Genomic DNA, 27,553 nt, shown 5'->3' with positions numbered 1-27,553 from the left:
CTGATTTTGGTGTTGACCATCTGGTGATGTCCATGTATACTATTTAATAAAGCAATTAATTGAAGAGTGATTTGATGAAGTGCAAAGAGCACTAGATGAGGAGGAAGGGGATATCACAAATACACTGTGTGGTTGCAAGTATGTTATTCAACACTGCGTACATCTGACAGGCAACTTAGCCAGCACGCACACACATCACCTGAACAAGTGTCCTCACCCCAAAATAGGACCTCACCATAACCAATCTCAAAGTATTCTGGTGAAACTAAAACCAAAGCATGTAAAAGTAATTTGAAAATTTAAGACCACTATACTGGGAAAAATATATTAAAACATTATATCATTCTGATGATTAGGAATTTGACCTTTTAAATAGTATAGTCATTCCTCTTGAAGTTTTACTAAAAATCCTCATTTAGTTAGTAAAAACATTTTTCACAAATTACTCAAAAGATAAGCTCAACCTTTGTCTAGCTACAAATTTGTGACATTACACATACACTGGGAGAATAATTCATCGTGAAGCTTATTTCAATATAAAACATGTATAACTATCCCAGCATTTTAGTAACACTTATTTTGAAAAAAGATTTTACTTTTAAGATCATTATGCAAATAATTTATAATTAACTTATCAACAGAAACTTCCTTCTCAAGTATATATTCAAATATATCCAAATCCTGCTTAATTGAAAATAGCCTATGTCAAATAGGCTTAATTCAGTGCAAAGTAGCTACTGCCTAAAATAGACCATATCTCAGAAAACTATATAATTATGTACCCTGGTGGATAAGATTATAATTCAGATATCTTGAATAAAGAATGATCCTCTATTATCTAAATAGGTCATCCTCTTTAGCTAAGGGCAAAACTTCAGGAAAGGTGTACATGAAGTGATGAGAACAGACTTTCAAGCTAGCCAAATCAATCCTGAAGACTAACAGGATGACAGATGTCACAATCAGATTACCCTCATCATCTCAACTCAAATATCTTTTATATGGAAATGTCCTGATTTCCATATAATGTCCTATACATAGGATTAGGATAAAGAATATTGGACTAGAATAAGGAATGGTGGAATAGAACCCCTGAAAAGACCATTCCTTCATAAAAGCAACAATAATACAGGCAATAGTTGTCAAAGTCAACTTTTTCAGAAGTCTCAAAATTAATCAAAGGCTTACAACGAAGTGAGGGGCATTTATTCAATAAAATCTCTGGATCTCAGGAAAAACAGAAAGATTTGTGATGTTTCAACTTTCACTATTCCCATTCTCCTCTCCTTAGCTCTTCAGTAAACTTAAAGACCAAAATCCCACAATTATAGTGAAAAAACTAGCATCCTGAAGCTACTGGAAGGACTAGAATGGGGTTGGAATACATCAGAAGTACCACTTTCAGAGAAGTATAATTATTTAACTTGTCCAGTAATTAAAATACTCATTTATAGGGCTTTTCTTTATTTTACCTGGCTCAGAGTTTCCTCAGTAAAAATAGCCTTTTCCCCCAGGAAGCGTGTGGAAAACAATAAGTGGCAATTGTTTAACATAACAGCTGCCTCAGGCAGCAGTAACAGTTGGGGCAAAAAAAAAAAAAGATGATGACCAAAAAACTTTAAAGGAAAATCTGGGGATCAAGATGGCCATTAAGGCCTTTGAATTTTGTATAATCTAGAATCTAGCAGGCCATGCCTGGGGTTATATACATTCTCAGGAAACATCTCAGAAAGCCCTAAACTTTCATCTCTAGCTAACCTTAAGGGTCTACACAAGCAGAAAGTGAAAACTAAGGCACAGCTATAAACTGCCTGCACACTGAAGGCATATTCCAAAATGCACATCAAATTCTTCAGCAAATGCTGGGAGACTTCCTGGCTCTGAGCATTTTAAAAAATTTCTGTCCAATAATTAGTTGACCAATGAGAAATTGAGTAAAGACTTTTTAATGACCACAAACAACAAAAAATACAGACTTTACAGAATTAGCTCAGGAAAATTACTAAGCAAATAGCAACAATAACCAACAACAAAAACAAACATTGGAGGAGGAGAGGAATCTGATTTTGAGTGGTGCCACATTATGCTACTTAAAATATTCCATTTTCAACAAAACATTATAAGATGTATGAAGAAAGTATGCCTCATACACAGAAAAATATTCAATAGAAACTGTCTCTGAGGAAGTCCAGACATCAACCTTACTAGACAAAGATTTTAAATCAGGTATTTTAAATATTTTTTTAAGAACTAAAGGAAGTAATATATAAATAACTAAAAAAGTAAGAGAATGATATTTCACCAAATATCAATATAGAGATTAGTTTTAAAAAATAAAGTCTGGTGGTGGAAATTAAAATAATAGGAATAAAAACATTTCCCAGAAATATTCAACAGCAGATGTGAGCAAGCAGAAAAAAGAAACTTCAGACCAGTCAGTTGAGATTGTTCCTCTCATCTGAGGATTAGATAGAAAAAAGAAGAAAATAAAGGAGTAAGTCAAGTATGTGAACATACATTTAGTGGAAATTTCAGAAAGAAAAGAAATGGGAAGAAAGAATAGTTAAAGAAATAATGGCTGAAAATGCCCAAAATTTGATGAAAACTAAACTACACATTCAAAAAGCTCAACAAACTCCCAGCAAGATAAAAAAAAAGCAAAGAGATGCATTCCTATAAACATCATAATCAAACATGCAAAAGACAAAGAGAAAATCTTAAAAGCAACAAGAGAGAAGAGATCCAAAGGATCTTCAATGAGATGAACAGCTGATTTTTCATCAGAAAATTATAGAGGTCAAAAGGCAGTAAGATGGCATGCTCAAAGTGGTGAAATAAAGACCATGAACTAAGAATTTTCCTTCAAAATTAAGGAGAAATTAAGAGATTCCAAGACATATAAAAACCAAAAGAACCCCTCACTAGCAAATTTACCCTACAAGAAATACTAACTGAAGTCTTTCAGGCTGAAATGAAAAGACACCAGACAGCAATGCAAATCCACACAAAGGAGGAATACTGGTAGTCCAGTAAAGAGTCCTCATTTTTTTTGCAGAGGGCACAGGTAGGATCCCTGGTCAGGGAACTAAGATCCCACAAGCCACACAGTGCAGCCTAAATAAATACATAAATAAATAGTCAACCAATTAAAAAAAATCCACACAAAGAAATAAAGAACATTGGTAAAGGTAACTACAGTTGACCCTCCATATTCACTGTTTCTATACCCATGATTCACCAAACCATGGATCAAAAATATTCAAAGAAAATTCCATAAAGCTGCCAAAAGCAAAACTTGAATTTGTCACATACCAGCAATTATTTACATAGCAATCATATTGCATTAGGTATTATAAGTAATCAAGAGATGATTTAAAGTATATGGGAGGATGTGTATATTCTACAAGCAAATATCGTGCCATTTTATATGAAGGACTTGATTCAGATATGTATTGGAACCAATTCCCCATAGATATCAAGGGACAAATGTACATAAATAAATGTAAAAGAAAATATAATGTATTTGTGTTTGTCTGTAACTTTTTTTCTAACTGATTTAAAAGAAAACTACAAAAGCAATAATTATATCTGTGTTGATAGGCACATGATGTATAAAGATAAATTGTGTAATAATAACAACACAAAGGAGAGGGACGGAATGGAGCTCTATGGAAGCAAAAATTTTGTATACTATTGGAATTAAGCTGATGTTGACCTAAACTAGATTGTTCTAAATTAAGAGATCAATTATAATCCCATAGCAATCACTAAGAAAATAACTTTAAAATACTCAAATAAATGACACAGTAATTAAAATAATACTTTAGAAAACACATTTTTAACAAAAAAGAACAAGGCAATAATAAAGAAATATAAAAACAAAAAATATATAATATATACATAAGATAGTAAAACAACAGCCATAAATTCTATCAGTAATTACACGGAAATGGACTAACACTCCAATCAAAAGGAAGATACGGTTGAATAGGCTTTTTAAAAATTGAACCAACTATATGCTATTTACAAAACATACATTTTATATTAAAAGACACAAATAGGTTGAAATTGAAGGATGGAACTAGTTATACCAGGCTCCTGCTGCTGCTGCTAAGTCACTTCAGTCATGTCTGACTCTGTGTGACCCCACAGATGGCAACCCACCAGGCTCCCCCGTCCCTGGGATTCTCCAGGCAAGAACACTGGAGTGGGTTGCCATTTCCTTTTCCAATGCATGAAAGTGAAAAGTGAAAGTAAAGTCACTAACAGGTACCAAAAGAGCTGAAGTGGCTACACTAAAATCAAACAAAATAGAATTTAAGACAAAATTGTTACTAGAGAAAACAGAGAACATTATATAATGATCAAAAGGTCAATCCATCAAAAAGATATAATGAGTACAAATACACCTAACAAGTCTTAAAATATATAAAGCAAAATTAAATGCACTTGAGGGAGAAACAATTTATCAATGAGAGGCTTCAAACTCTCATTTTCAATAATAGAAGAACAAGACAGAGGAACAAGAAGGAAATAATATTTGAATGGCATTATAAACCAATACACCTAGAAAACATCAAGAGAACACTCAACAGCAGGAAAAAAACACATTCTTCTCAAATACACATGGAACATTCTTCAGGGTAGACCATATGTTAGGTCATAAAATAAGTCTGAATAAATGTAAAGGGACAAAAATGACACAAAGAATGTTCTCTAATCACGGTGGGATGAAATTGGGAAGACAGAGAGGGTAAATAAATGTATTTGTCAACCCCAATATATTATGTCTCTATATCTCATATTCTAAACTCAAGTTGCATTGAGTCCTACAGCATCTTCTTTTCTCTTTTGATTATTTTACTACAAATATGAACACTATTGCTGTAGGCAAGAATTCACCCTCTTCCTTTGGAGCTTCAGTAATGTCCAGGACCAGCCAAAGCCTCAGGATAGCAGCACACAAAAGTGGGTCTCTGGTGGAGACCTAATAACCATGCAAACCTGAGGGTTCTCAAGTACAACAATGTTCAGGAGTTTCAGCATTGAAACTAGGATACAAAAACAAATAATAAACCCTGAGGTTAGCAAGGCATTTCTAGTAACTAAGCCAAGAAGTGTACTTAAGAGCTTTCAGGCAATGAATTTGTTCTCCTTAGCCATCACTATGCAAAAGCAGACAAGGAAGTAAAATACCATGGCACTGAATATTTTCTCTATTCCTGCAAAATTATTAATTCTCTGCAAAGTTATCTGTCCATTATCTGCAAACTTTAAAAAATATGTTCTTAGGACTACTGTTTACAGCATATAAAAAATTGGGGTAAAGATGGGCTATCTTTAAAAGCAGGAGCTAAAATGAGCTGTAAGAAATCAGGTTCATTTGGGATAAATTCATGAATATTCATATGGCAATTTCTAAGCAGTATTTAATACAAATAAGCTTGTAAAATAAGCCAGGTCTGTAACAGAAAAAGAGGCCTCATTTAACTTTCTGGATATATATTTGTGGCAGACAGACTGGGGATATCATTTGCACTCCTCCATGAAGCTTCACTACGAACAAAGCTAGTGGAGGTGATGGAATTCCAGTTGAAGTATTTCAAATCCTGAAAGATGATGCTGTGAAAGTGCTGCACTCAATATGCCAGCAAATTTGGAAAACTCAGCAGTGGCTGCAGGACTGGAAAAGGTCAGTTTTCATTCCAATCCCAAAGAAAGGCAATGCCAAAAAATGCTCAAACTACCGCACAACTGCACTCATCTCACACGCTAGTAAAGTAATGCTCAAAATTCTCCAAGCCAGGCTTCAGCAATACATGAACTGCGAACTTCCAGATGTTCAAGCTGGTTTTAGAAAAGGCAGAGGAACCAGAGATCAAATTGCCAACATCCACTGGATCATCTAAAAAGCAAGAGAGTTCCAGAAAAACATCTATTTCTGCTTTATTGACTATGCCAAAGCCTCTGACTGTGTAGATCACAATAAACTGTGGGAAATTCTGAAAGAGATGGGAATACCAGACCACCTGACCTGCCTCTTCAGAAGCCTGTATGCAGGTCAGGAAGCAACAGTTAGAACTGGACATGGAACAACAGACTGGTTCCAAATAGGAAAAGGAGTATGTCAAGGCTGTATATTGTCACCCTGTTTGTTTAATTTATATGCAGAGTACATCATGAGAAATGCTGGGCTGGATGAAGCACAAGCTGGAATGAAGATTGCTGGGAGAAATATCAATAACCTCAGATATGCAGATGACACCACCCTTATGGCAGAAAGCAAAGAGGAACTAAAGAGCCTCTTGATGAAAGTGAAAGAGGAGAGTGAAAAAGTTGGCTTAAAGCTCAACATTGAGAAAACTAAGATCATGGCATCTGGTCCCATCACTTCATGGCAAATAGATGGGGAAACAGTGGGAACAGTGGCTGACTTTATTTTGGGGGCTCCAAAATCACTGAAGATGGTGACTGTAGCCATGAAATTAAAAGACGCTCACTCCTTGGAAGGAAAGTTATGACCAACCTAGATAGCATATTCAAAAGCAGAGATATTACTTTGTCAACAAAGGTTCATCTAGTCAAGACTATGGTTTTTCCAGTGGTCATGTATGGATGTGAGAGTTGGCATATAATGAAAGCTGAACACTGAAGAATTGATGCTTTTGAACTGTGGTGTTGGAGAAGACTCTTGAGAGTCCCTTGGACTGCAAGGAGATCCAACCGGTCCATTCTGAAGGAGATCAGCCCTGGGATTTCTTTGGAAGGAATGATGCTAAAGCTGAAACTCCAGTCCTTTGGCCACGTCATGCGAAGAGTTGACTCATTGGAAAAGACTCTGATGCTGGGAGGGATTGGGGGCAAGAGGAGAAGGGGACGACAGAGGATGAGATGGCTGGATGCCATCACTGACTCAATGGACATGTGTTTGGGTGGACTCTGGGAGTTGGTGATGTACCGGGAGGCCTGGCATGCTGCGGTTCATGGGGTTGCAAAGAGTCAGACACCACTGAGCAACTGAACTGATGAAGTTTCAGCTGAAGTAAGTGTGGAATTCTCAAGGATATGACTGTGTTGCACTCTCTAGACTCCACTGATGGAAGTGCTATCTCTGTTCCATCAGATAGCCTGATCTTGTCTCTTCAGGACAAGAACGCTTATGAGACAGGGGTTTTAGTATCATTTTTATAACTAGATTCCAGCCCCAATCCATATTCTGGCTCTCCCAAGCCACTAATGCTGAAGAAGGAGTCCCAGTGATGTTCCCCATCTAGCCACCTGGAACTTCCACGCACTTTGTTTCAAGCTCCAGTCTCAGGTATATAGGTTTAGACTATATTCCCCAGTTATTTTTCTTTTAGCATCTTAAATACAAAAGAGCTAACAACATTAATAATGGCTAATGTAAAGACTCTGGGAGTTGGTGATAGACAGGGAGGCCTGGCGTGCTGTGATTCATGGGGTTGCAAAGAGTCGGACACGACTGAGAGACTGAACTGAAAAGGGATCAATGGTAAAGAATTCTACTGCAAAGCAGGAGATGTGAATTCAATCCCTGGGTCAGGAAGATCCCCTAGAGAAGGAAATGGCAACCCACTCCAGTATTCTTGCCTGGAGAATCCCATGGACAGATGAGCCTGGCAGGCTATAGTACATGGGGTTGCAAAAGAGCTGGACACAACTTAGCAACTAAATAGCAACAATTTAACTGATAATGAAATCAAGTCATGAGATTTTGTATTATCTTGAAATATACCCAAACTCTTGACATTTGGAACTAATTCCCTTTCATCTAATGGGCCACACACTCACCTTGAGGATCAACTTCTTTCGCTAGCTTCAACGCATCTGAGTTTGCAAGATCAGTGTTGGCTGGGGTAACAGCCAGAATCAGACAGTTCTCCCGTGTGATGAACTGCATAATCATTTCTCTGATCTGGTACTCAATATCTGGAGGCTGATCTCCCACGGGCACTTTAGTAATTCCGGGCAGGTCAATCAGGGTTAAATTTAACACTGTGGAAAGGGAAAAAAATGTCTTACATGTACCATCAATGCTGAAAGATATCAACAAGGCAGAATCATGTGTTATTTTCATAGAAATGAAACAAGCTGAGCATTATATAATGTGTATCTGAAGAGTTCCAACTCATGTGCATAGAATAAAACAGGATAGAATTCAAACTGGCCTTGCAAATTTTCTCTATTTTTATGATATGATTGTGCTAGGTCAAATGATCATTTTAACATAATTTAAGAAGCGCTGATTTGCATACCTAATAGCTTTCTCAGAGAGTTGCCATGTTTGTAACTAGGGGCCTATAATTCAAACACGGAACAATAAGAGAATATACTGTCTATCTTGTACTTCCCTTCAAATGGTGTAAAAATGCTCAGAGTAAGGTTTGTCCTTCCTTTTAAAAGCATTATGCATTATTTACAAAGTGTTAGCCACTTAGCCTGGGCTTCCCACGTGGCTGAGTGGTAAGGAACATGCCTGCCAATGCAGGAGACGTGGGTTCGAACCCTGGGTAGGGAAGATTCCCTGGAGAAGGACATGGCAACTCACTCCAGTATTCTTGCCTAAAAAATCCCATGGACAGAGGAGTCTGGTGGGCTACAGTCTATGGGGTCATAAAGGGTCAGACTCAACTTAGCAACTAAACAACAGCAACAAGTCGCTTAGCTTATTGGAAAGCATTTAGTCATGAAGTTAGTGTGCAGCCTCTACAGCCAGACTCATGGAGCACCATTCTGGAAACCCAGGAAACTACTAAGTCAGTGACCCCAGCCCTGACCTGGCTATTGTTCTCTCTATACACAAAAGCTCCAAGTCCTCTTGCTGCTGCTGCTGCTGCTAAATCGATTCAGTCGTGTCCGAATCCGTGCAACCCCATAGACAGCAGCCCACCAGGCTCCCCCGTCCCTGGGATTCTCCAGGCAAGAACACTGGAGTGGGTTGCCATTTCCTTCTCCCCAAGTCCTCTTGGGAAGCCATAATTGAGCATTTCATGGTCCAATTTAAAAGCAACAGAACTGGGGAGAAGATTAGAGATGAAAATCTGTCCCACCAAAATCTTAGTCATTCTGGAGGCTATTTATTCTGTATTACCCACCAAGAATTGGTTATCTAATTTATAAGTTTTTGTTGACAGTCTGGGAAGAAAAAATCACAGTTGATTCCTCAGGAAGAGAATAAATAAGAATATATAGGACTGAAAGAATATTCATTAAAGAAAACTCAACCATAGTACCAAGCACCTCTAAGATTTTTGCAAAAGCTGAAGATACTAAAAATATAAGTTTTCATGCATTCTTCTTTGGAATTCTAAAAGTTTAAAATATAAAGAAAACTTTGTAAAATAATGTACTCAATTCTCTTTTACAAATTATCTCCTCCTGACTCCCATAAATAAGTCTATGAGCTGTTTGGATTATATAATTTACTGAAGTACCTAAGCACAATCTTAGACACCAAGATTTTTTGAGAGAAAAAAAGCCATTTTACATAAATAATATATGTTAATTAACATACATAGTAAAAATTTTTGAGGACAAGAATTTGGAATTTTGTATTTTACTTACCATGTGGGGAATAGACTCGTAAATTAATGGGTATGGAGGAAATGCCTTTATTCATTCCAGTTACTCGATCTGTTTCAGCTTCAATCTCATGGCGAACTTCATCAAAATCTGTAAATTTTTTTCCTTTGCAGTGTAGAAATTCAGCATATTCTATAAAAGACAAATTAATACAACCTAAAATTCAGGTACTCTTGCAGTAATTATAAGGAAATGATGCTTCTTTAATTACAAGTCAAAGTATCCAATATTGCCTCTTCAGCCATCATAATGAGAGAACATGGAGGTAACTAAAAAGCACAGTTAACACTTGAGAAATGTTAAACACAGTACAAATGCTAATGGTGCAAAATTGCTAATTTTCAGATTAGCAATTAAGTATTAAAAGCAGTCTTTAAACTGCAAAACCTATTAAATAAAGAGAATTTTGGCAATCCAAATGATATAACAAATAACAGCAACCAATTCTCAAAGAAGTTATAGCTGGGATATACAAAAAGCCTACTTACTAATCCTATTAGCATGTCCTTTCTGAATATCACCACTTTATCATGATGGATGCTAAACCTGGAATGTTAGGTCCGTGAATCAAGTAATAGTAAAGAGGAGGTGGCAAGAGTGAACACTGACATCTTAGGAATCAGTGAACTAAAATGGATGGAAATCAGCGAATTTAATTCAGATTACCATTATATCTGGGCTTCCCTGGTGGCTCAGACAGTAAAGCGTCTGCCTGCAGTGCGGGAGACCTGGGTTCGATCCCTGGGTTGGGAAGATCCCCTGGAGAAGGAAATGGCAACCCACTCCAGTACTCTTGCCTGGAAAATTCCATGGACTGAGGAGCCTGGTGGACTATAGTCCATGGGGTCACAAAGAGTCGGACACGACTGAGTGACTTCACTTTCACTTTCACCATTATATCTACTACTGTGGGAAAGAATCTCTTAGGAGAAATGGAGCAGCCCTTATAGTCAACAAAAGAGTCTGAAATGCAGTACTTGGGTGCAGTCTCAAAAACAACAGAATGATCTTGGTTTGTTTCCAAGGCAAATCATTCAATATCACAGTAATCCAAGTCTATGCCCCAACCGCTAATGCTGAAGAAGCTGAAGTCGATTTTATGAAGATCTCCTACAAGACCTTCTAGAACTAGCACCAAAAAAAAAAAAAAGATGTCCTTTTCATCACAAGGGATTGGAATGCAAAAGTAGGAAGTCAAGAGATACCTGGAGTAAAAGGCAAGTTTGGCTTTGGAGTATAAAATGAAGCAGGGCAAAGGCTAATAGAATTTTGTCAAGAAAACACACTGGCCCTAGCAAACACCCTCTCCAACAACACAGGAGACAACTTTTAACATGGACATCACCAGACGGTCAATACCGAAATCAGATGGATCATGTTCTTTGCAGCCAAAGATGGAGAAGCTCTACACAGTCAGCAAAAACAAGACCTGGAGCTGACTGTGGCTCCAATCACGCACTCCTTATTGCAAAGTTCAGGCTTAATTTGAAGAAAATGGTGAAAACTACTGGGCCATTCAGGTATGACCTAAATCAAATCCCTTATGATTATACAGTGGAGGTGACAAATAGATTCAAGGGATTAGATCTGGTAGACAGAATGCCTGAAGAACTATGGACAAAGATTCATAACATTGTAAAGGAGGTGGTGACCAAAACCATCCCCAAGAAAAAGAAATGCAAGGAGGCAAAATGATTGTCTGAGGAGGCCTTAGAAATGGCTGAGAAGAGAAGTGAAAGACAAGAGAGAATGGGAAAGATATACCCAAATGAATGCAGAGTCCCCAAGAATACCAAGGAGAGATAAGGAAGCCTTCCTAAGTGAACAATGTTTAAAAAAAAAAAAAGAAAACAATAGAATGGGAAAGACTAGAGATCTCTTCAAGAAAGTTGGGAGCTATCAAGGGAATATTTCATGCAAGGATAGGGATGTTAAAGGACAGAAACAGTAAGGACCTAACAGAAGCAGAAGAGACTAAGAAGAGGTGGCAAGAAGTTCTTCTATATAGAACTATACAGAAGAATATACAAGAAGGGTCTTAATTACCTGGAAAACCATGATGGTGTGGTCACTCACCTAGAGCCAGACATCTTGGAGTATGAAGTCAAGTGGACCTTAGGAAACATTACTACAAACAAAGCTAGTAGAGGTGATGGAATTCCAGCTGAGCTATTTCAAATCCTAAAAGATGATGCTGTGAAAGTGCTGCACTCAATATGTTAGCAAATTTGGAAAACTCAGCAGTGGCCACAGGATCAGAAAAGGTCAGTTTTCATTCCATTCCCAAAGAAGGGCAATGCCAAAGAATGTTCAAACTACTGTACAAGTGCACTCATTTTGCATGCTAGCAAAGTAATGCTCAAAATCCTTCAACCTAGGCTTCAGCAGCATGTGAAGCAAAAACTTTCAGACATACAAGCTGGATTTAGAAAAGGCAGAGGAACCAGAGATCAAATTGGCAACATTTGCTGGATCACAGAGAAAGCAAGGCAATTCCAGAAAAACTTATACTCTGCTTCATTGACTATGCTAAAGCCTTTGTGTAAATCACAACTGGAAAATTTCTTAAAGACATGGGAATACCAGACCCCCTTATCTGTCTCCTGAGAAATCTATATGCAGGTCAAGAAGCAACAGTTAGAACTTCACGAGAAACAATTGAATGGTTCAAAATTGGGAATGGAGTACATCAAGGCTGTGTATTGTCACCCTGCTTATTTAACTTCTATGCAGAGTACATCATGTGAAATGCCGGCTAGATGACTCACAAACTGTAATCAAGATTGCTGGAAGAAATATCAACAACCTAAGACATGCAGATGATACCACTCCAATGACAGAAAGCGAAGAGAAACTAAAGAGCCTCTTGGTAAGGGTGAAAGAAGAAAGTGAAAAAGCTGGATTAAAACTCAACATTCAAAAAATGAAGATCATGGCATCCGGTTCCATTACGTCATGGCGAATAGAAGGGAGAAAAGTGGAAACAGTGACATATTTTATATTCTTGGGCTCCAAAATCACTGCAGATGGTGGGGCATGAAATTAAAAGATGCCTGCTCTTTGGAAGAAAAGCTATGACAAACCTAGAGATTAGGATATTAAAAAGCAGAGACATCATTTTTCCAACAAAGATTCTTATAGTCCAAGCTATGCTTTTTCCAGAAGTCATGTACAGATGTGAGACTTGAACCATAAAGAAGGCTGAGTGCCAAAGAATCAATCCTTTCGAATTGTGGTGCTGGAAATGACTCTTGAGAGTCCTTTGGACTGCAAACAGATCAAACCAGTCAATCCTAAAGGAAATCAACCCTGAATATTCACTGGAAGGACAGATGCTTATGCTAAAGCTCCAATACTTTGGCCACCTGATGCAAAGAGCTGACTCATTGGGAAAGACTGAGGACAGAACAAAAAGGTAGTGACCAAGGATGAGATGGTTGGATGGCATCACCGACTCAATGATGTGAGTTTGAGCAAACTCAAGGAGATAGTGAAGGACAGGGAATCCTGGCGTGCTGCAGTCCATGGGGTCACAAAGAGTCAGACATGACCTAGTGACCGAGCAACAACATATGCTAAATTATGTAAATACAGCTTTGGAAAGCAAGAAGATTTAGAAACGATGTTTGTTTTACCCTTTAAAAGGAAATAATATATGAAATATTTTAGCTTTAAAATATACTATTCAAAATACCACATCCATTTCTGCAATTAAAAGATATTTTTCTCAAGAAAAAAGACAATATTACAAAGAAACTATTTATCTGCAATCTAAAAAAAAAAAAATCACTATATGTAGGCAGAAGGAAAAACTCTAAAATAACTATAAAAGAGAAAATTGGTTATTTTTTAAAATTTCAGTAGCATCTTAAAACTATTGTACTATCCCTTTCTCTATCTGCTTCCAAAGATATGGAGTAAATGACAAGCAACACAACTCAAAAGAAAAGGGAACTGATACTAGTAGACCTAAAAATGGTATAATTTTACAAGGTAACAAGTCTTAACAAATAGTTTAATTTCTCTAACAGCCAGCTGAAAAAAATGCTCCACCAAATGTAGACTAAGGCTAAAGTATCTTGGGCCCAGATATCTTGGGCTCAGCTGAGACAGTTATTGGTAGTCTTTCTACCATTACCACCATAAATATTTAACTTTCACCCACTACATTGCAAGGCCAATAGGGAGACAACTACAAGATGTGGTTTATGCCTCAACAGTGAAAGTATACACAACAATTAAGCTTCAGCAGGCTTCAGAGGTTTGGCCTGAAGAGATTACTACATCATTTGGCATCTTCTTTCACATGTTTACCCTCATAAGTGCTGTTTTTATAAGATTATAAATTCTCAGAAATAGAGACTTTATTTTGGAGAAGGAAATGGCAACCCACTCCAGTGTTCTTGCCTGGAGAATCCCAGGGACGGCGGAGCCTGGTGGGCTGCCACCTATGGGGTCACACAGAGTCGGACACAACTGAAGCGACTTAGCAGCAGCAGCAGAGACTTTATTTACCCATTCAGCGGCTAGGCCAATACCAATGTAAAAGTTTAAGGATGAGTAGAAGATAAAACAATAAGAAAAGTAAAGAGGAACAATAAATGCCAGATTCTGAAAAATAAAGCTTAATAAGCAAAAGTGAGTTATAAATAATTTAGAAGAAACAGAATGGTACTTTCTCATAGCAAGGAGACAGAACTATTCAGTTCAACATAGCCTGTGGAAAATTCAAATCTGAGAACTTCTGCCTATCATAATTATTATGTTAATATAATTTTTTTTTAAAAGAAGCTTCTGGATCAAGGGCTACATTTTCAATTTCATTGCTAATCAATAATTCAAGTAACAAATGTGTTCCCAGCTGAGCCACGAGGGAAGCCCAACACACTTGTGGCCACTAGATGGCGCCTACTTGCTTTCTCTTTAGGAATCTAAGATCCTTCCAGAAAGTTGTAAAATCAATGCAATTTTCAAATTAGATTTAAATTTACTCCTGGACTTCTGAAAATGCTTTTATCTCGGAATTCAGAGACTGGAAATGTGCAGTACTATCTCCAACCTCTGTATCTTGTTAGGTATAGGGTCCCACAAAGAGATTTAGGAATGTCAATATTTGTTTATTTATTTAACCAATATATATTGAACTCCTACAACTTCTCAGGCACTATTTTAGAAAGCTGGCATATAGTAAACTGAAAAAAAAAAGTCTCTAGCCTCACGAAGCTTAAATTCTAGTGAAATAAAACAGTAAACAATGTGTGTATGCCAGATAAGTGCTATGGAGAAAACTGAATAAGGGGAATGTTAAACACTGGAGGTTGCTTTATTATGCGCAATCAAGGAATACTTCTCTGATATGATAAAGTGACATTTGAGCAAAGACTCAAGAAGCCATGCTTTACATAAGAGGATCCCAGTAGACTGACTGATGCAGACTACACTTGGCATATCGGAGGAAAAGCAAGGAGGCAAACGTGCCTGGAGCACAGAGCATGGGCGAGAGGCAGCAGATGAGGTCAGAGCTATTGTACAGACCCAGACGATGTAGGACATGTGGGCCATTTTAAGGACTTTGATTTTACTCTAAATGAATGTGAAAGCACTTGAAGCGTTTTGGATAGAAGGGAAACATGATGTGACCTAGGTTTTAAATAAAGAACTGTACTGCTGTGTTGAGAACAGACAATGAGGCATAAGAGAAGTAGCTGGCTATTAGAATAATAAAGGTGGGATTATTATCTCACCTGGGGGTGAGACCTGGGTGGGAGCAGTGGGAGTGCTGAGAAGTGGTTATATTCTAATGAATTTTGAAGGAAAAACCGAAAGGATTTGCTGATGGATTAAAGGAGGAGAGAAAGAAAGAAGTTAAGAATAACTTTAAGGAGGTTGACCTCAGCAATTGGAAGAATTTTGAAATAGAAAGACTGAAAGAAAGGAAGATGTATGGAAGATGGGGTTAGGAATCAAGAATTCAGTTTGGCAACTCAATCAAAAAATGGGAAGATTTTCACGGACATTTCTCCAAAGAAGATGGTCAAAAAGCACATGAAAACATGCTCAACATCACTAATTATCAGAGAAATGCAAATCAAAACTACAATGAGGTATCTCCTCACACCAGTCAGAATCAGTCAGTTCAGTCGCTCAGTCATGTCTAACTCTTTGCGACCCCATGGACTGCAGCACACCACTTTCCTGTGTGTGTTCCCACTCCTCTGCAGCACACCAGTCAGAATGGTCATCGTCAAAAATCTACAAACAATAAAAAGATGGACAGGGTGTGGAGAAAAAGAACCCTCCTACACTGTTGATGGGATTGTAAATTGGTGTAGCCACTATGGAGAAGAAGAATATGGAGATGCCTTAAAAAAAAAAAACTAAAAATAGTTGCCATATGATCCAGAAATCCTACTCCTGGGACATATATCCAGAAAAAAAAAAAAAAAAAAAACATAATTTGAAAAGATACATGCCCCTAATGTTCGTAGCAGCACTGTTTACAATAACTGAGACATGGAAGTAACATAAATGTCCATCAACAGAGGAATGGATAAAAAAATGTGGTACATATATACAATGGAATATTATTCAGCCATAAAAAGAAAGAAATAATGCCATTTGCAGCAACATAGATAGACCTAGAGATTATTATACTAAGTGAAGTAAGTCAGAGAAAAACAAGTATTATATATTGCTCATATGTGGAATCTAACTTTTAAAAAGATACAAATGAACTTATCTATGAAACAAAAACAGACCCATAGATATTGAAAACAAACTTAGGGTTACCAAAGGGGAAATATGGGAGTTGGGGGGCTGAGGAATAAGTCAGAAACTTGGGATGAACATACACACACCACTATATATTACTATATATAAGATATGTAATCAATAAAAATCTACTATATAACACAGGGAACTCTACTCAGCATTCTGTGATAATCTATATCAGAAAAGAATCTTAAAAAAGAATGAATATATGTACATGTTTAACCAGATCACTTTGCTGAACACCTGAAACGAACACAATATTGTTAATCAACTATAATCTAATAAAATAAAATTTAAAACTTCAGTTGGGGACCTACTAAGCTTGTGATGCCTGCTACACATCACCCATGTGGACAAACAGAACCACCACCAATGGTTGGGAACCATGCTGCTGAAAGACACACAATTTTCATTGTCTCATCTGATAAATGTGTATCTATCCTGAAATTTTTCCAGAAGATGGCAGTCAAGGGCTTGAGGAAATGGTGGCTTCTTTTATTCAGCACAAAAATGCCCTGGGGCTGGATATGTGAATCTTTTATCTAAGGAGAAGTCTAAGCTAGATAAGTCCAAGATAGATATAGATAAATGTATTTGGAATTAAAAGTTAGGCAAGTGCATAAGATCGCTAGGTCACTAAATGAGAGACAGACAAGGAACAGGTCAGAGCAGTGGACCCTGTATGTTGCAATATTTAGAGGTCAGGAAATGGAGAATAAGTACGAGTGGTCAACATGATGGGGGATTAAAAAAAAAAAAAGGAAAACCCTGAGAGAGAGGTGACCCAAAGCCACAAAAAGAAAGTATTTCATGAAAGGAGACCTTTCACTCCATCAAATACTGTCAACATGTCAGGTAAGATGAGAACCAAGATGAGAACCAAATCATAAAACCAGGCAATTTGAGGGTCCTTCAGGATGTTGAAAAGGACTGTTGGAGTGGAGTGGGTTGGGTGATAATCTGATTGGAATAGATTTTAGAATGACTAGGAGGAGAGGAAGTAGAGACTGGTTGTGGACAAATTGTTTAAAAAGTTGTGTTGTAAAGGAGAGGAGAGAAGTAAAAGGGCATCTGGAGAGGGTTATGAAGGGAAAGTTTTATAAAAGTGGGTAAACTAATAGCATGTTCCTAGGCTGATGCTATTAATCCAGCCTGAGGGAAAGCTGATGATGCAGAAGTAAGGGACAAGTGCTAAAGCTATGTCTTAAGGAAGAGGGGATAGGAAGCACTAGAAAGGAACATGCTAGTTCATCCCATAGGAATCAAAAGGAAACAGAATAATGAGTATTGGTGGATGACACAAACAGGTAGAATTGATGGTGGTGGGAGTATATGAAATTCAACAGGTGAGAGTGGGGATTTATCATTTTGTTGAGTCATTTTGCTGCTGCTGCTAAGTCGCTTCAGTCGTGTCCGACTCTGTGTGACCCCATAGACGGCAGCCCACCAGGCTCCCCTGTCCCTGGGATTCTCCAGGCAAGAACACTGGAGTGGGTTGCCATTTCCTTCTCCAATGCATGAAAGTGAAAAGTGAAAGTGAAGTCGCTCAGTCGTGTCCGACTCTAGCAACCCCATGGACTGCAGCCCACCAGGCTCCTCCGTCCATGGGATTTTCCAGGCAAGAGTACTGGAGTGGGGTGCCATTAAAAACCATTTCTGTATGTATTCTCACTGGTTAAACCCTACAAATACTATTATTTTTACCACAATATACCACACACATACATAGTGATCCTAACTGACCTAATAGTAACCCTAGCAGGAATGTCAACTTCGGTCCCAACTACATCCATCACTGGGATTCAGGCATGTCAAGCATATCAGAAAGACAAAAGGGGCAGAAACCACAAAATTCCTATTTCTATGGGTCTCAAAGAACTTCCTGGGAAATAATTAATCCAATAGGATGGAAAACTCAGGGAAAACCTAACCTAAATTGTCAGATGGGAGCTACCTGCAGTCCATCCTCTACCCATGTCCAGGAACTCATAGGTCTATGTCCCCCTCATCTCTAATAGTACAGTGATAATTGTCAGACCACATACCCTACTTTCTTATTAGTAAAACATAGCAATCATAACTACAATTCATAGCTACAGCATTATACTATCATAAGCTGGGTCTTAACAGCAACAAGGTAAGCCAGTCTTATTATGGAATCCCAGCCCTCTAGCAAGCAGACTATAAATAGGTGGTCAGCAGAGGTGGCTTGTATGTTTTTGAACAATTGCCCGTAATTGCTATTGAAGAGGATCATCATTCAGTGTATCATCATACAAGTCCTAAATAAATCTTGATAAGCAATGCAGAATTTAAAGGTCACAGTTTTACTTCCCTGCTGTCTAAAGCACAATTATAAATGAAAATCTTGGAAAGTATTTTCACAAGAGCAATGAATCATTTACTATATTCACCTCTAAAGAAGAATGTTCACATGAGATGAAGGAAATTCTAACACCCAAGCCAAACTCTACAGAACAGTCTATGCTAGCCAATCAACAGCTAGACTTTTAAAGAACTGGTAAATATGTATCTTCTGAGACTTTCATACTATCAAAAATTAATATGTCTAAAGTTCTAACAAATCTCATCTTATGGTCCTAAGATAAATTGTCTCATAGAAAGGTAATTTCCAATGGCACAAGCTCTCTTGGCATGTTCTCAGTGTTCCTTTCATTCTAAATGCTTAGTAATCGGGCACATGGAATGATCTCTTTCTCAAACAATTCCAGGCTTCAGCCCAAATTCAGCCTGAATGGACAGTGATTAAATTTCTTGCTCCTATAAAGGATGAAGGTTATGTGCATACAGCCTATGTCCTAATCATGAACCCATGAAATTCTATTGTGTGTCAGTGTAACCTATCTTCCTGAAATTCACAGTATGTTTTCAGTTTCAAAAAATAAGATTCTAGTTTTTAAAATCTTTCCTGTTTTCCCAATGTTAAAAATAGCCTACATTTGAAGCAAAGGGTAAGATACCTTTAATATCAAAGAGTGAGTTGGGAGGAAAAAGAGGATATTTTTTTAAAAATCAGAGCTAACACTCTATTTTTATTTCCTTATAAAACATTTTAGTACTGTCATTTCTGCTGACCATAAAAAACAAATTACGCTAGGATAAACAGCTGACAAATTGTTTGGGGGAAGGATGACATGGTTTGTGCCTGGGCAGCATTCCAATCATCTGTGAAAAGCACAGCATGACCATAAGAATTTAAATATTTCCAATATGCCCCTTCCATGGAGAAAAACATGCATATGTTTCAATTAATCAAGGTTAAGTAAAATGGAATAATTATGGAGCACAGGCATATCTCTCCAATCTTTATTCTAAGAACTGGGGCTGTCCATACTTTAGCTGGAGTTCTGTTTCTAAAATGCTTTAATAGCAATGTTTTTAAGCATGGGGTTCCCGTGAAAATGGAGTATATGGGACACAGAAACAGGAAATGGTTTTCAGTGCAACTAGCTGAATCCACTGGCTATAAATACCACCTGGTAGGACTACATTTAAAAACATAGTCCCTTAAAGGCAGAGGCTACATTTGAGTCATCTTTGTTTCCCTGATGCCTATCATATTTAAAGAACACCTGTAGATTTCTTCCTTCTTCTGTAGAGAACTTCTCTTTGCATACCATTAAGCAATTTGGAAAAATGCTTCCAGCAAGCCTTCAAGTTATTCCAAATTGAAGCCAGGGGCCTAGAACTGTGGTTAAGTAAGAAACAAAGCAAGTTAGATATGAATTACACAGACCCAGATATAAAGCAGAAGTCAGTTGTGTCCTTCTTTTAGTAATAAAAAAAAAAAAAAAAAAGAAAGAAATCTAAAGAAGCACATTTCACCCGAGGAAGTCCAATAGTGGGTGAAAGGTAGAGATCTCAGTTAGAGGGTGAAGAATAATGGGGTGGAAACAAGAAGGGCCAAGATTTCGTAGCAGACTAAAGGCAGGTGCTAGGCAGGTCTCAGAGACCAGCTGCAGAGACTAGGGTTTAGGATCAGGGCTCTGGTACTTCTGAGGCAGAGACACTCAAAACAGAATTCCAGATCCAAGTGATCCAGATGGTCCAATCAAAAAACCAAGGTGAGAATTCAATCATGAAATGAGAGGTAGTCTTTCATAGCATACAAAGCCAAAGTCACTTACATTGACCTCAGGGCCAAGAGAGATTAATAAGTATTGTGTATGTTTTAGTTGCTCAGTCATGTCCAAGTCTTTGTGATCCCATGGCTGTAGCCCACCAGGCTCCTCTAGCCATGAAATTCTCCAGGCAAGAATATAGGCGTGGGTAGCCATTTCTTTCTCCCAGAGGATCTTCCCAACCCACGGATCAAACCCGGGTCTCTTGCAGCACAAGCAGATCCTTTTCCATCTGACCCACCAGGGAAGTCCAAAAAATGAAAAACATGAAACCAAATAGAAAGCATATCAAGCACTTGGCCACAACCTGCAAAAACCTCAGCAGCATCTGACATGATTTTCCTCTTGTTCCTTGAAACACTGCCTTCCCCTTTTAACACCCACATCCCCTCCATCTCCTCCTATCTTCCACATCTCAATTATTGACACCAGCATTGAATCAGGTCACCAAATCAAAAAATAGAGGTATTTTTTTTTTTACCCTTGCTCACCTTTCTCCCAAACATCTTCTCACTGCCTCCACTGTGGCCATCCTCGTCCTAAGCTGACGCCAACTCTTATCTGGACTACCATAAAAGCCTCCAACTGGTCTTCCTGATTCCATTCTGGCTCCACTGAATCCATTCTCTACATGACAGCTAGAGAGATCTTTCTAAAACATATGTCAGATCATGTCTTTTCCCTTTTTAAAACTTTTTATTGGTTTTCCAGAGAAGTCAGAAATATCCAAACGCCTCCCCCCAGCCTACTAAGTCCTAGACAATCTCATCCCTGTCTACCTCTATTGATAACACTATTTCTACCCTCTCTACTCCAAAGCCTTGAGCTGCTAGGACTTCCCTGGTGAGCCGGTGGTCAAGAATCTGCCTGCCAATGGAGGGGACACGTGTTCAATCCAGGAAGATCCCACATGATGCAGAGTAACTAAGCTGGAGCACCACAACTACTGAGCCCATGCTCTAGAGTACATGAACTGCAACTACTGAGTCTACATGCTGCCACAGCTGAAGCTCTCACACACTAGAGCCTGTGCTTCACAGCAAGAGAAGCCACCAGTGAGAAGCACTGCAACTAGATAGCCCCACCTGCTGCAACTAGAGAAAGCCTACACGCATCAACAAAGACTCAGCTACAGCCAAAACCAAAAATAAATAAACAGTTGAGCTTCAGTAGCCTTCTTCTGCTCTGCAAGCACACCAGGTCTGTTTCCACCCCAAGGCCTCTCTACAAGCTCCTCCTCTTCTGGTATGCCCTTCACCCATATCGTGGCATGCGTAGCTCTATCCTATCATTTACTTCTTATCTAAAATATCATCTCTAATTTAGACAGCCTTCCTTGATCAGACAAAGAAAAGTAGCAGCTCAGTCGCACTCCATCATATCATCTAATTTATGTTCTTCAGTACATAATCATTACTTGAAGATTCTGTATTTTACTACCTGTCTTTACCCACTGGAATATAAGTTCTATGGAAACAGAAACATTATCTGCTGTACTCTTGGTACCTAAAACAGTGAATTGCATCTATTGGGCATTCAATATATATATATATATTTTTAATTAAAATAACAAATGAGTAAATGAGTGAATGAATCAAAAAATAAACACTGGTGGACACGAGGTTTGTGGGTATTGAGAAGAAAATGATATTAAATATGGCTTTTGACATACTAAATTTTATACCTTTGAAATATCCAAGTAGAGTTTCAAGGGCTCAGCTAGAAATATGTGTTTGGAGTTTTGCCCAGGAGCTATAAATATGAGAGTCCTAGGTGCATGAGTTGTAACTGAAGACATAGAAGAGATTGCTGAAGGGAGAATACAAAATGACAGAGAAAGGAGCCTTGGGTAGATGCAAACTTTAAAGACCAGGTAAAAGATAATGCATCAGCAAGAGAGAGAGAGTGGCCAAAGAGAGAACAAAAACCAGGAGTATTTGGCATCATGGAAACCAAAAGGATAGTGTACGTTTTAAGGAAAGAATAAGCAACAGTGTTAAAAAGCTGTTGAAAGGGTGAGGTATTAATAAATACTAGCAAGTGACTAATGGCATTTATAGAAACTGAGTATGTATCCTATAGTTTCTTGTATCCTTAAACAATGTTCTATACATAATTGAAATATTTCTTGTTATTTCAAAGGGTTTTGCTATAGGCTATTTTGTTAAAAATCTTTTTCCTTTGTATGTTTTTTTTATTGTCTCTTCCTTTACATCAGGTTTATATCTGTCAGTTCTTACTGTTGACATCTGTTTTTAAGCCATATTCCCATTCTACCTTGCAGCTTTATATTTAATTCTAAACTGAGAAGTCCAATAACCTAGTGTGTATGGTCTGAGTCTACAATGAGATAGGAAATGCCTAGAGTAAGGCCACACTGCAAAAATGAGCTTTAGATCATAGATTTTGTAATATTAATTTTGACTGCCCAAGACTCTTCTTGCTTCCTCCTGATAATCAGCTAAGAAACTGAAAAGAGATTTCCAAATAAGTGAATTATTACAGTATTATTAAAGAGTAATTAAATGTACAATTTCACAAACAGCAAATGTTTCAACATTATTTCTTGTTTTAAGAAGAAAAAAGGCAAGGTGATTTGCCAAGTAAAAATCTATAATTAAAAGTGATATCACTAGACTTTGTCATGAAAGTTGAAGTAATCGGATTGCTATAAAAAAAAATACAACAGAAAATCTAGTGTTTGCAAAATGAAAAATTTCCCCACAGAATCTTAAACACAGAAATGAAGTTTATAAATAAAATTTAAGTAGTAATCATATAAGAACAAGTGTATAAATGTGTGTGTACATATGTAAATATGCAACTAAAAAATTCTCAAAATATCGAATTAAATGTTGCTGGAAATATTTGAAGTTTGACAAAAATTTATTTTCTCTAAGTGTGAGCTTCTACACACAATTTGTCAGCAATACCATTCCATCTAAATATTTTAACAATATCTTAGTGTATTTGGTAAGCTTCTCAAATGTCTTCATGACAAATTCCTGAAGGTGATTGTTAGAAACAAAGGCAACTCAACTTTTGTATACAGTGAAAGGTATAAATAGAAGTTCAGTATTTACATATGAATATGCCACTTTTCCAAAACTGTTGAAAATACTACCTTTTCTCTATTGAATTGCCTTTCTGCTTTTATTAAAAATCAATTATTTATAATCTGTAGGTCTATTTTTTTACCTCTCTTCTGTTCCACTGGTCTATTTGTCCATATTTATATCAAGGCCATGCTATCTTTTTTTTCCTATGACAAGTCTGTTATTAATTTTTTCCATTCATAAAGTGGTTAAATATAAATTGTCCCTTTACTGTAACATACTCTGTAGAAAGTTGAAACACACACAACACACCATGTACCCCTCACATTCTGTATTCACTGTCTGAAAATGCCATGGAGATAGTTCCACAGTGGATAATATAGACATGTGGAGCATTTACTTCCTGTGTTTATTCTGTTTTTTTTTAATTAATTTATATATTTTAATTGGAGGCTAATTATTTTGCAATATAGTAGTGGTTTTTGCCATACAATGAGATGAATCAGCCATGGGTGTACATGTGTTCCCCATCCTGAACCTCCCTCCCACCTCCCTCCCTATCCCATCCCTCAGGGTCATCCCAATGCATCACCCCTGAGCACACTGTCTCATGCTTCGAACCTAAACTGGTGATCTGTTTCACATATGGTAATATACATGTTTCAATGCTATTCTCTCAAATCATCCCACCCTCGCCTTCTCCCACAGTCCAAAAGACTGTTCTTTACATGTGTGTCTCTTTCACTGTCTCGCATTTAGGATCATTGTTACCATCTTTCTAAATTCCATATATATGCGTTGATATATTGTATTGGTATTTTTCTTTATGATTTACTTTACTCTGTATAATAGGCTCCAGTTTCATCCACCTCATTAGAACTGATTCAAATGCATTATTTTTATTAGCTGAGTAATATTTCATTGTGTACATGTACCATGGCTTTCTTATCCATTCGTCTGCCAATGGACATCTAGGTTGCTTCCATGTCCTAGCTATTGTAAACAGTGCTGCAATGAACATTGGGGTACATGTGTCTCTTTCAATTCTGGTTTCCTCAGTGTGTATGCCCAGCAGCAGGATTGCTGGGCTGTATAATGCCATACTATCTGGAACATTGTAGCTTTGTAACAAGTCTTAAAATCAGGTAGTGTTCATTCTCCAAACTTGTTTTATTTTAAAGTTATTTTAGCTATTCTGGATCCTGTGCATTTCCTAGGAATTTTAGAATCAGTTTGTCAATCTCTACAAAACAATTTAATTGTTTAAACTTTATCTACTGCATTTTTTACAATATTACTAACAAAAAAAAAAATTTCTCCTCTAGCCCAAACTTGCATATACACACACACAAACACACACAGCATGTTTAGCTAAAAGCATAAGTATTTTTCCATGAATGTCTGTTCTGCCAGATATATTAAATTTTATTATAAATGAGAGGTATATCACCTCTAAACTCTGTCTCACTAGAACAAATCACTTCAGTGCTGTAGAGAGTCATACAAAAATATTTATTGTCAACTATGGCCCAAGCAGTAGGCAGTCAGAGTCAGTATGGGATAGCTTGGTAATGAGAGCACATATTTTTGCCACAAAAGTCAGAACAAATGAAAAATTGTGAATATATGAAAGTTCTTGGGCATAATATTCAAAACTCATTGCATAAAACTAAAATGCAAAGTAACCCTTCTGATAAGATGCCTTTGCTTCATAAATTGCAAAAATTATTATATGACTCAAACAATAGAGCCAATCCAACCATTTTGAAAACTTAAAAAGAGGAGGAAAGAAGGAGGGAGAGAACTATAAATTGCTCCTAGTATGAAGAAAACTCAAGTAATAGAACTGGTCAATTAGTGTCTGAATTATCTAAATGGAGATAAATAAGTTTAAAATATTTTAAAGATCCCCTTAAATAATTTTTTATTTAATTCCAAAGGATACCCATAAGCACTTAGCAAAAGTCAATGCATTATGTGGTCAGTTTAAACAATGTTAAAAGAAAGGTACCTATAAAGAAAAACAAAGTTTTCATCTGAAACTCAGTAGCTATGGCTTTTCCAACTCAGTTTGCCTATGAATTAATGTTCAGCTCCAACAGTTACCAATTATCTCAACACGTGGAAGTAATTCATCACTTTTGCAAAATAGATGAAATTATAAGATTGAAAAAAGCATAATCAGTAAAAAAAAAAAAAAAAAGAGAGAGAGAGAGAAATCACCTTGCTTGAAAAACAAGTGCACTTATTTAGAGGGTCCTCAGATATGACTATATCACATGGATCACAATGAAGAGCATAACCTTAATAACAATGTATTAATTACTTGATCATCCAAATGTGCCATTATGCTAAAACCTGATTTGAAAATATACTCTATTACTTGATAACTCTTCTTAGTAATTTCATAACATTAGAAGAGTCCACACAAAGTATCTGCATCCTTTCTCTTTCAACAACAAAATCTGTATGTAAATCATCGCTAAAGTAGGTTTCCCCTTGTTAATCTTCCTGCAGAGTCAGTCATGCTGTACAGTATTCTGTAGCCAAGAACATGAGTGTTTAAGACTCTGGAACCAGACCCGAGTTTAAAGCTTCTCCATTTCTTTATCTCATGCCTTGGAAAGTCATTCACCTTGCCTGACCCCCAGTTCCCTCCTCTCTAAATGGTACCTCATTCATGGGTTGCTATGAGGTCAAGGGCATGGCCCTGTCTGCCCCTTTCATAAAAGTTTCATAAAAGTTCTCCCAGTGACTAGTTATATAGTCTCAACAAATTTATATTACATAAAGAATACATCATATACATTTACACATGCATATAAAAAATGAATGAAAGCATTTAACATATATAGTAAGCCCTTAAGTTTAGAATAACCAAAGATCATCAAAAAATCTACAAACCATAAATGCTTAAGAGGGTGTGGAGAAAAGGGAACCCTCCAACACTGTTGCTTGGAATGTAAATTGGTATAGCCACTATAGAGAACAGTATGAAAGTTCCTTAAAAAACTAAAAATAGAGCTACCACATGATCTTACAATCCCACTTCAGGGTATGTACCTCGTGTGTGTGTGTGTGTGTGTGTTAGTCACTCAGTTGTGTCCACCTCTTTGCAACCCCATGGACTGTAGCCCACCAGGCTTCTCTGTTCATGAAATTCTCCAGGCAAAAATACTAGAGTGGAGAGTCATTCCCTTCTCCAGGGGGTCTTCCCCACCCAGGAATTGAACCCAGGTCTCTTGCATTGCAGGCAGATTCTTTATCACTTGAGCCACCAGGGAAACCCGGGGAAAACCATGATTCTAAAAGATACATGCACCCAGTGTTCACTGTGGCACTATTTACAATAGCCAGAAGATGGAAGCAACCTAAACGCCCATCAACAGAGGTATGGACAAAGAAGACGTGATACATTTACAGAATGAAATATCACTCAGTCATAAAAAGAGAATACAGTAATGTCATTTGCAGCAACATGGATGAATCTAGAGATTGTCATAATGAATGAAGTAAGTCAGAGAAGGAGAAATATATATGATATCGCTTATATGTGGAATCTTTAAAAATGGTACAAATGAACTTATTTACAAAAGAGAAGAATTACAGATGAAGAAAATAATCTTATGGTTACTGGGGGAAAGGGAGGCAGGGATAAATTGGGAGAATGGGATTTACATATACCCACTTTACCAACTTGATAGCACAAGTAATTCTCCTCAATACCCTGTGATGAACTATATGGGAAAAAAGTTTTTAAAAGAGTAGATGTATTTATAGGTATAACTGATTCACTTTGCTGTACAGCAAAAAGTAACACAACACTGTAAATCAAAAAAAAAAAACAAAACACAAATAACCAAAGAAATTTTAGGCAAATATGTAATAGCTAATTTAGACAGCAATGGTCTTGGTTTCAGAGAGGATAAATAGGTTGCCTGAGGTCACACAGCCAGGAGGTAGCAGTCCAGAATGTAAATT

General features: G+C 37.3%; 1 protein-coding gene across 8 annotated transcripts in view; it reads right to left on the bottom strand.

Moving 5' to 3' along the window:
- The window catches only part of DNM3 (dynamin 3), a 660,520-nt gene that overhangs the window by 463,612 nt on the left and 169,355 nt on the right, over nt 1-27,553 (bottom strand). For all 8 annotated transcript variants that reach the window (XR_008714900.1, XM_055582241.1, XM_055582242.1 and 5 more), the window contains exons 3-4: nt 9,586-9,735; nt 7,813-8,016 (exon numbers count right to left, since the gene is read on the bottom strand). Coding sequence is in view for 7 of the 8 variants with exons in the window: in XM_055582241.1 (XP_055438216.1) it covers nt 7,813-8,016; nt 9,586-9,735 (354 nt within the window). In the remaining variant the exon portion in view is untranslated. The remainder of the gene's footprint in view (nt 1-7,812; nt 8,017-9,585; nt 9,736-27,553) is intronic.

The sequence above is a fragment of the Bubalus kerabau genome, chromosome 5 (assembly GCF_029407905.1).
Source record: "Bubalus kerabau isolate K-KA32 ecotype Philippines breed swamp buffalo chromosome 5, PCC_UOA_SB_1v2, whole genome shotgun sequence".
In the NCBI taxonomy this organism is placed as follows: domain Eukaryota; kingdom Metazoa; phylum Chordata; class Mammalia; order Artiodactyla; family Bovidae; genus Bubalus; species Bubalus kerabau.
Note: the sequence above shows the minus strand (reverse complement) of the source record. Positions and strands in the feature narration are given on the sequence as shown.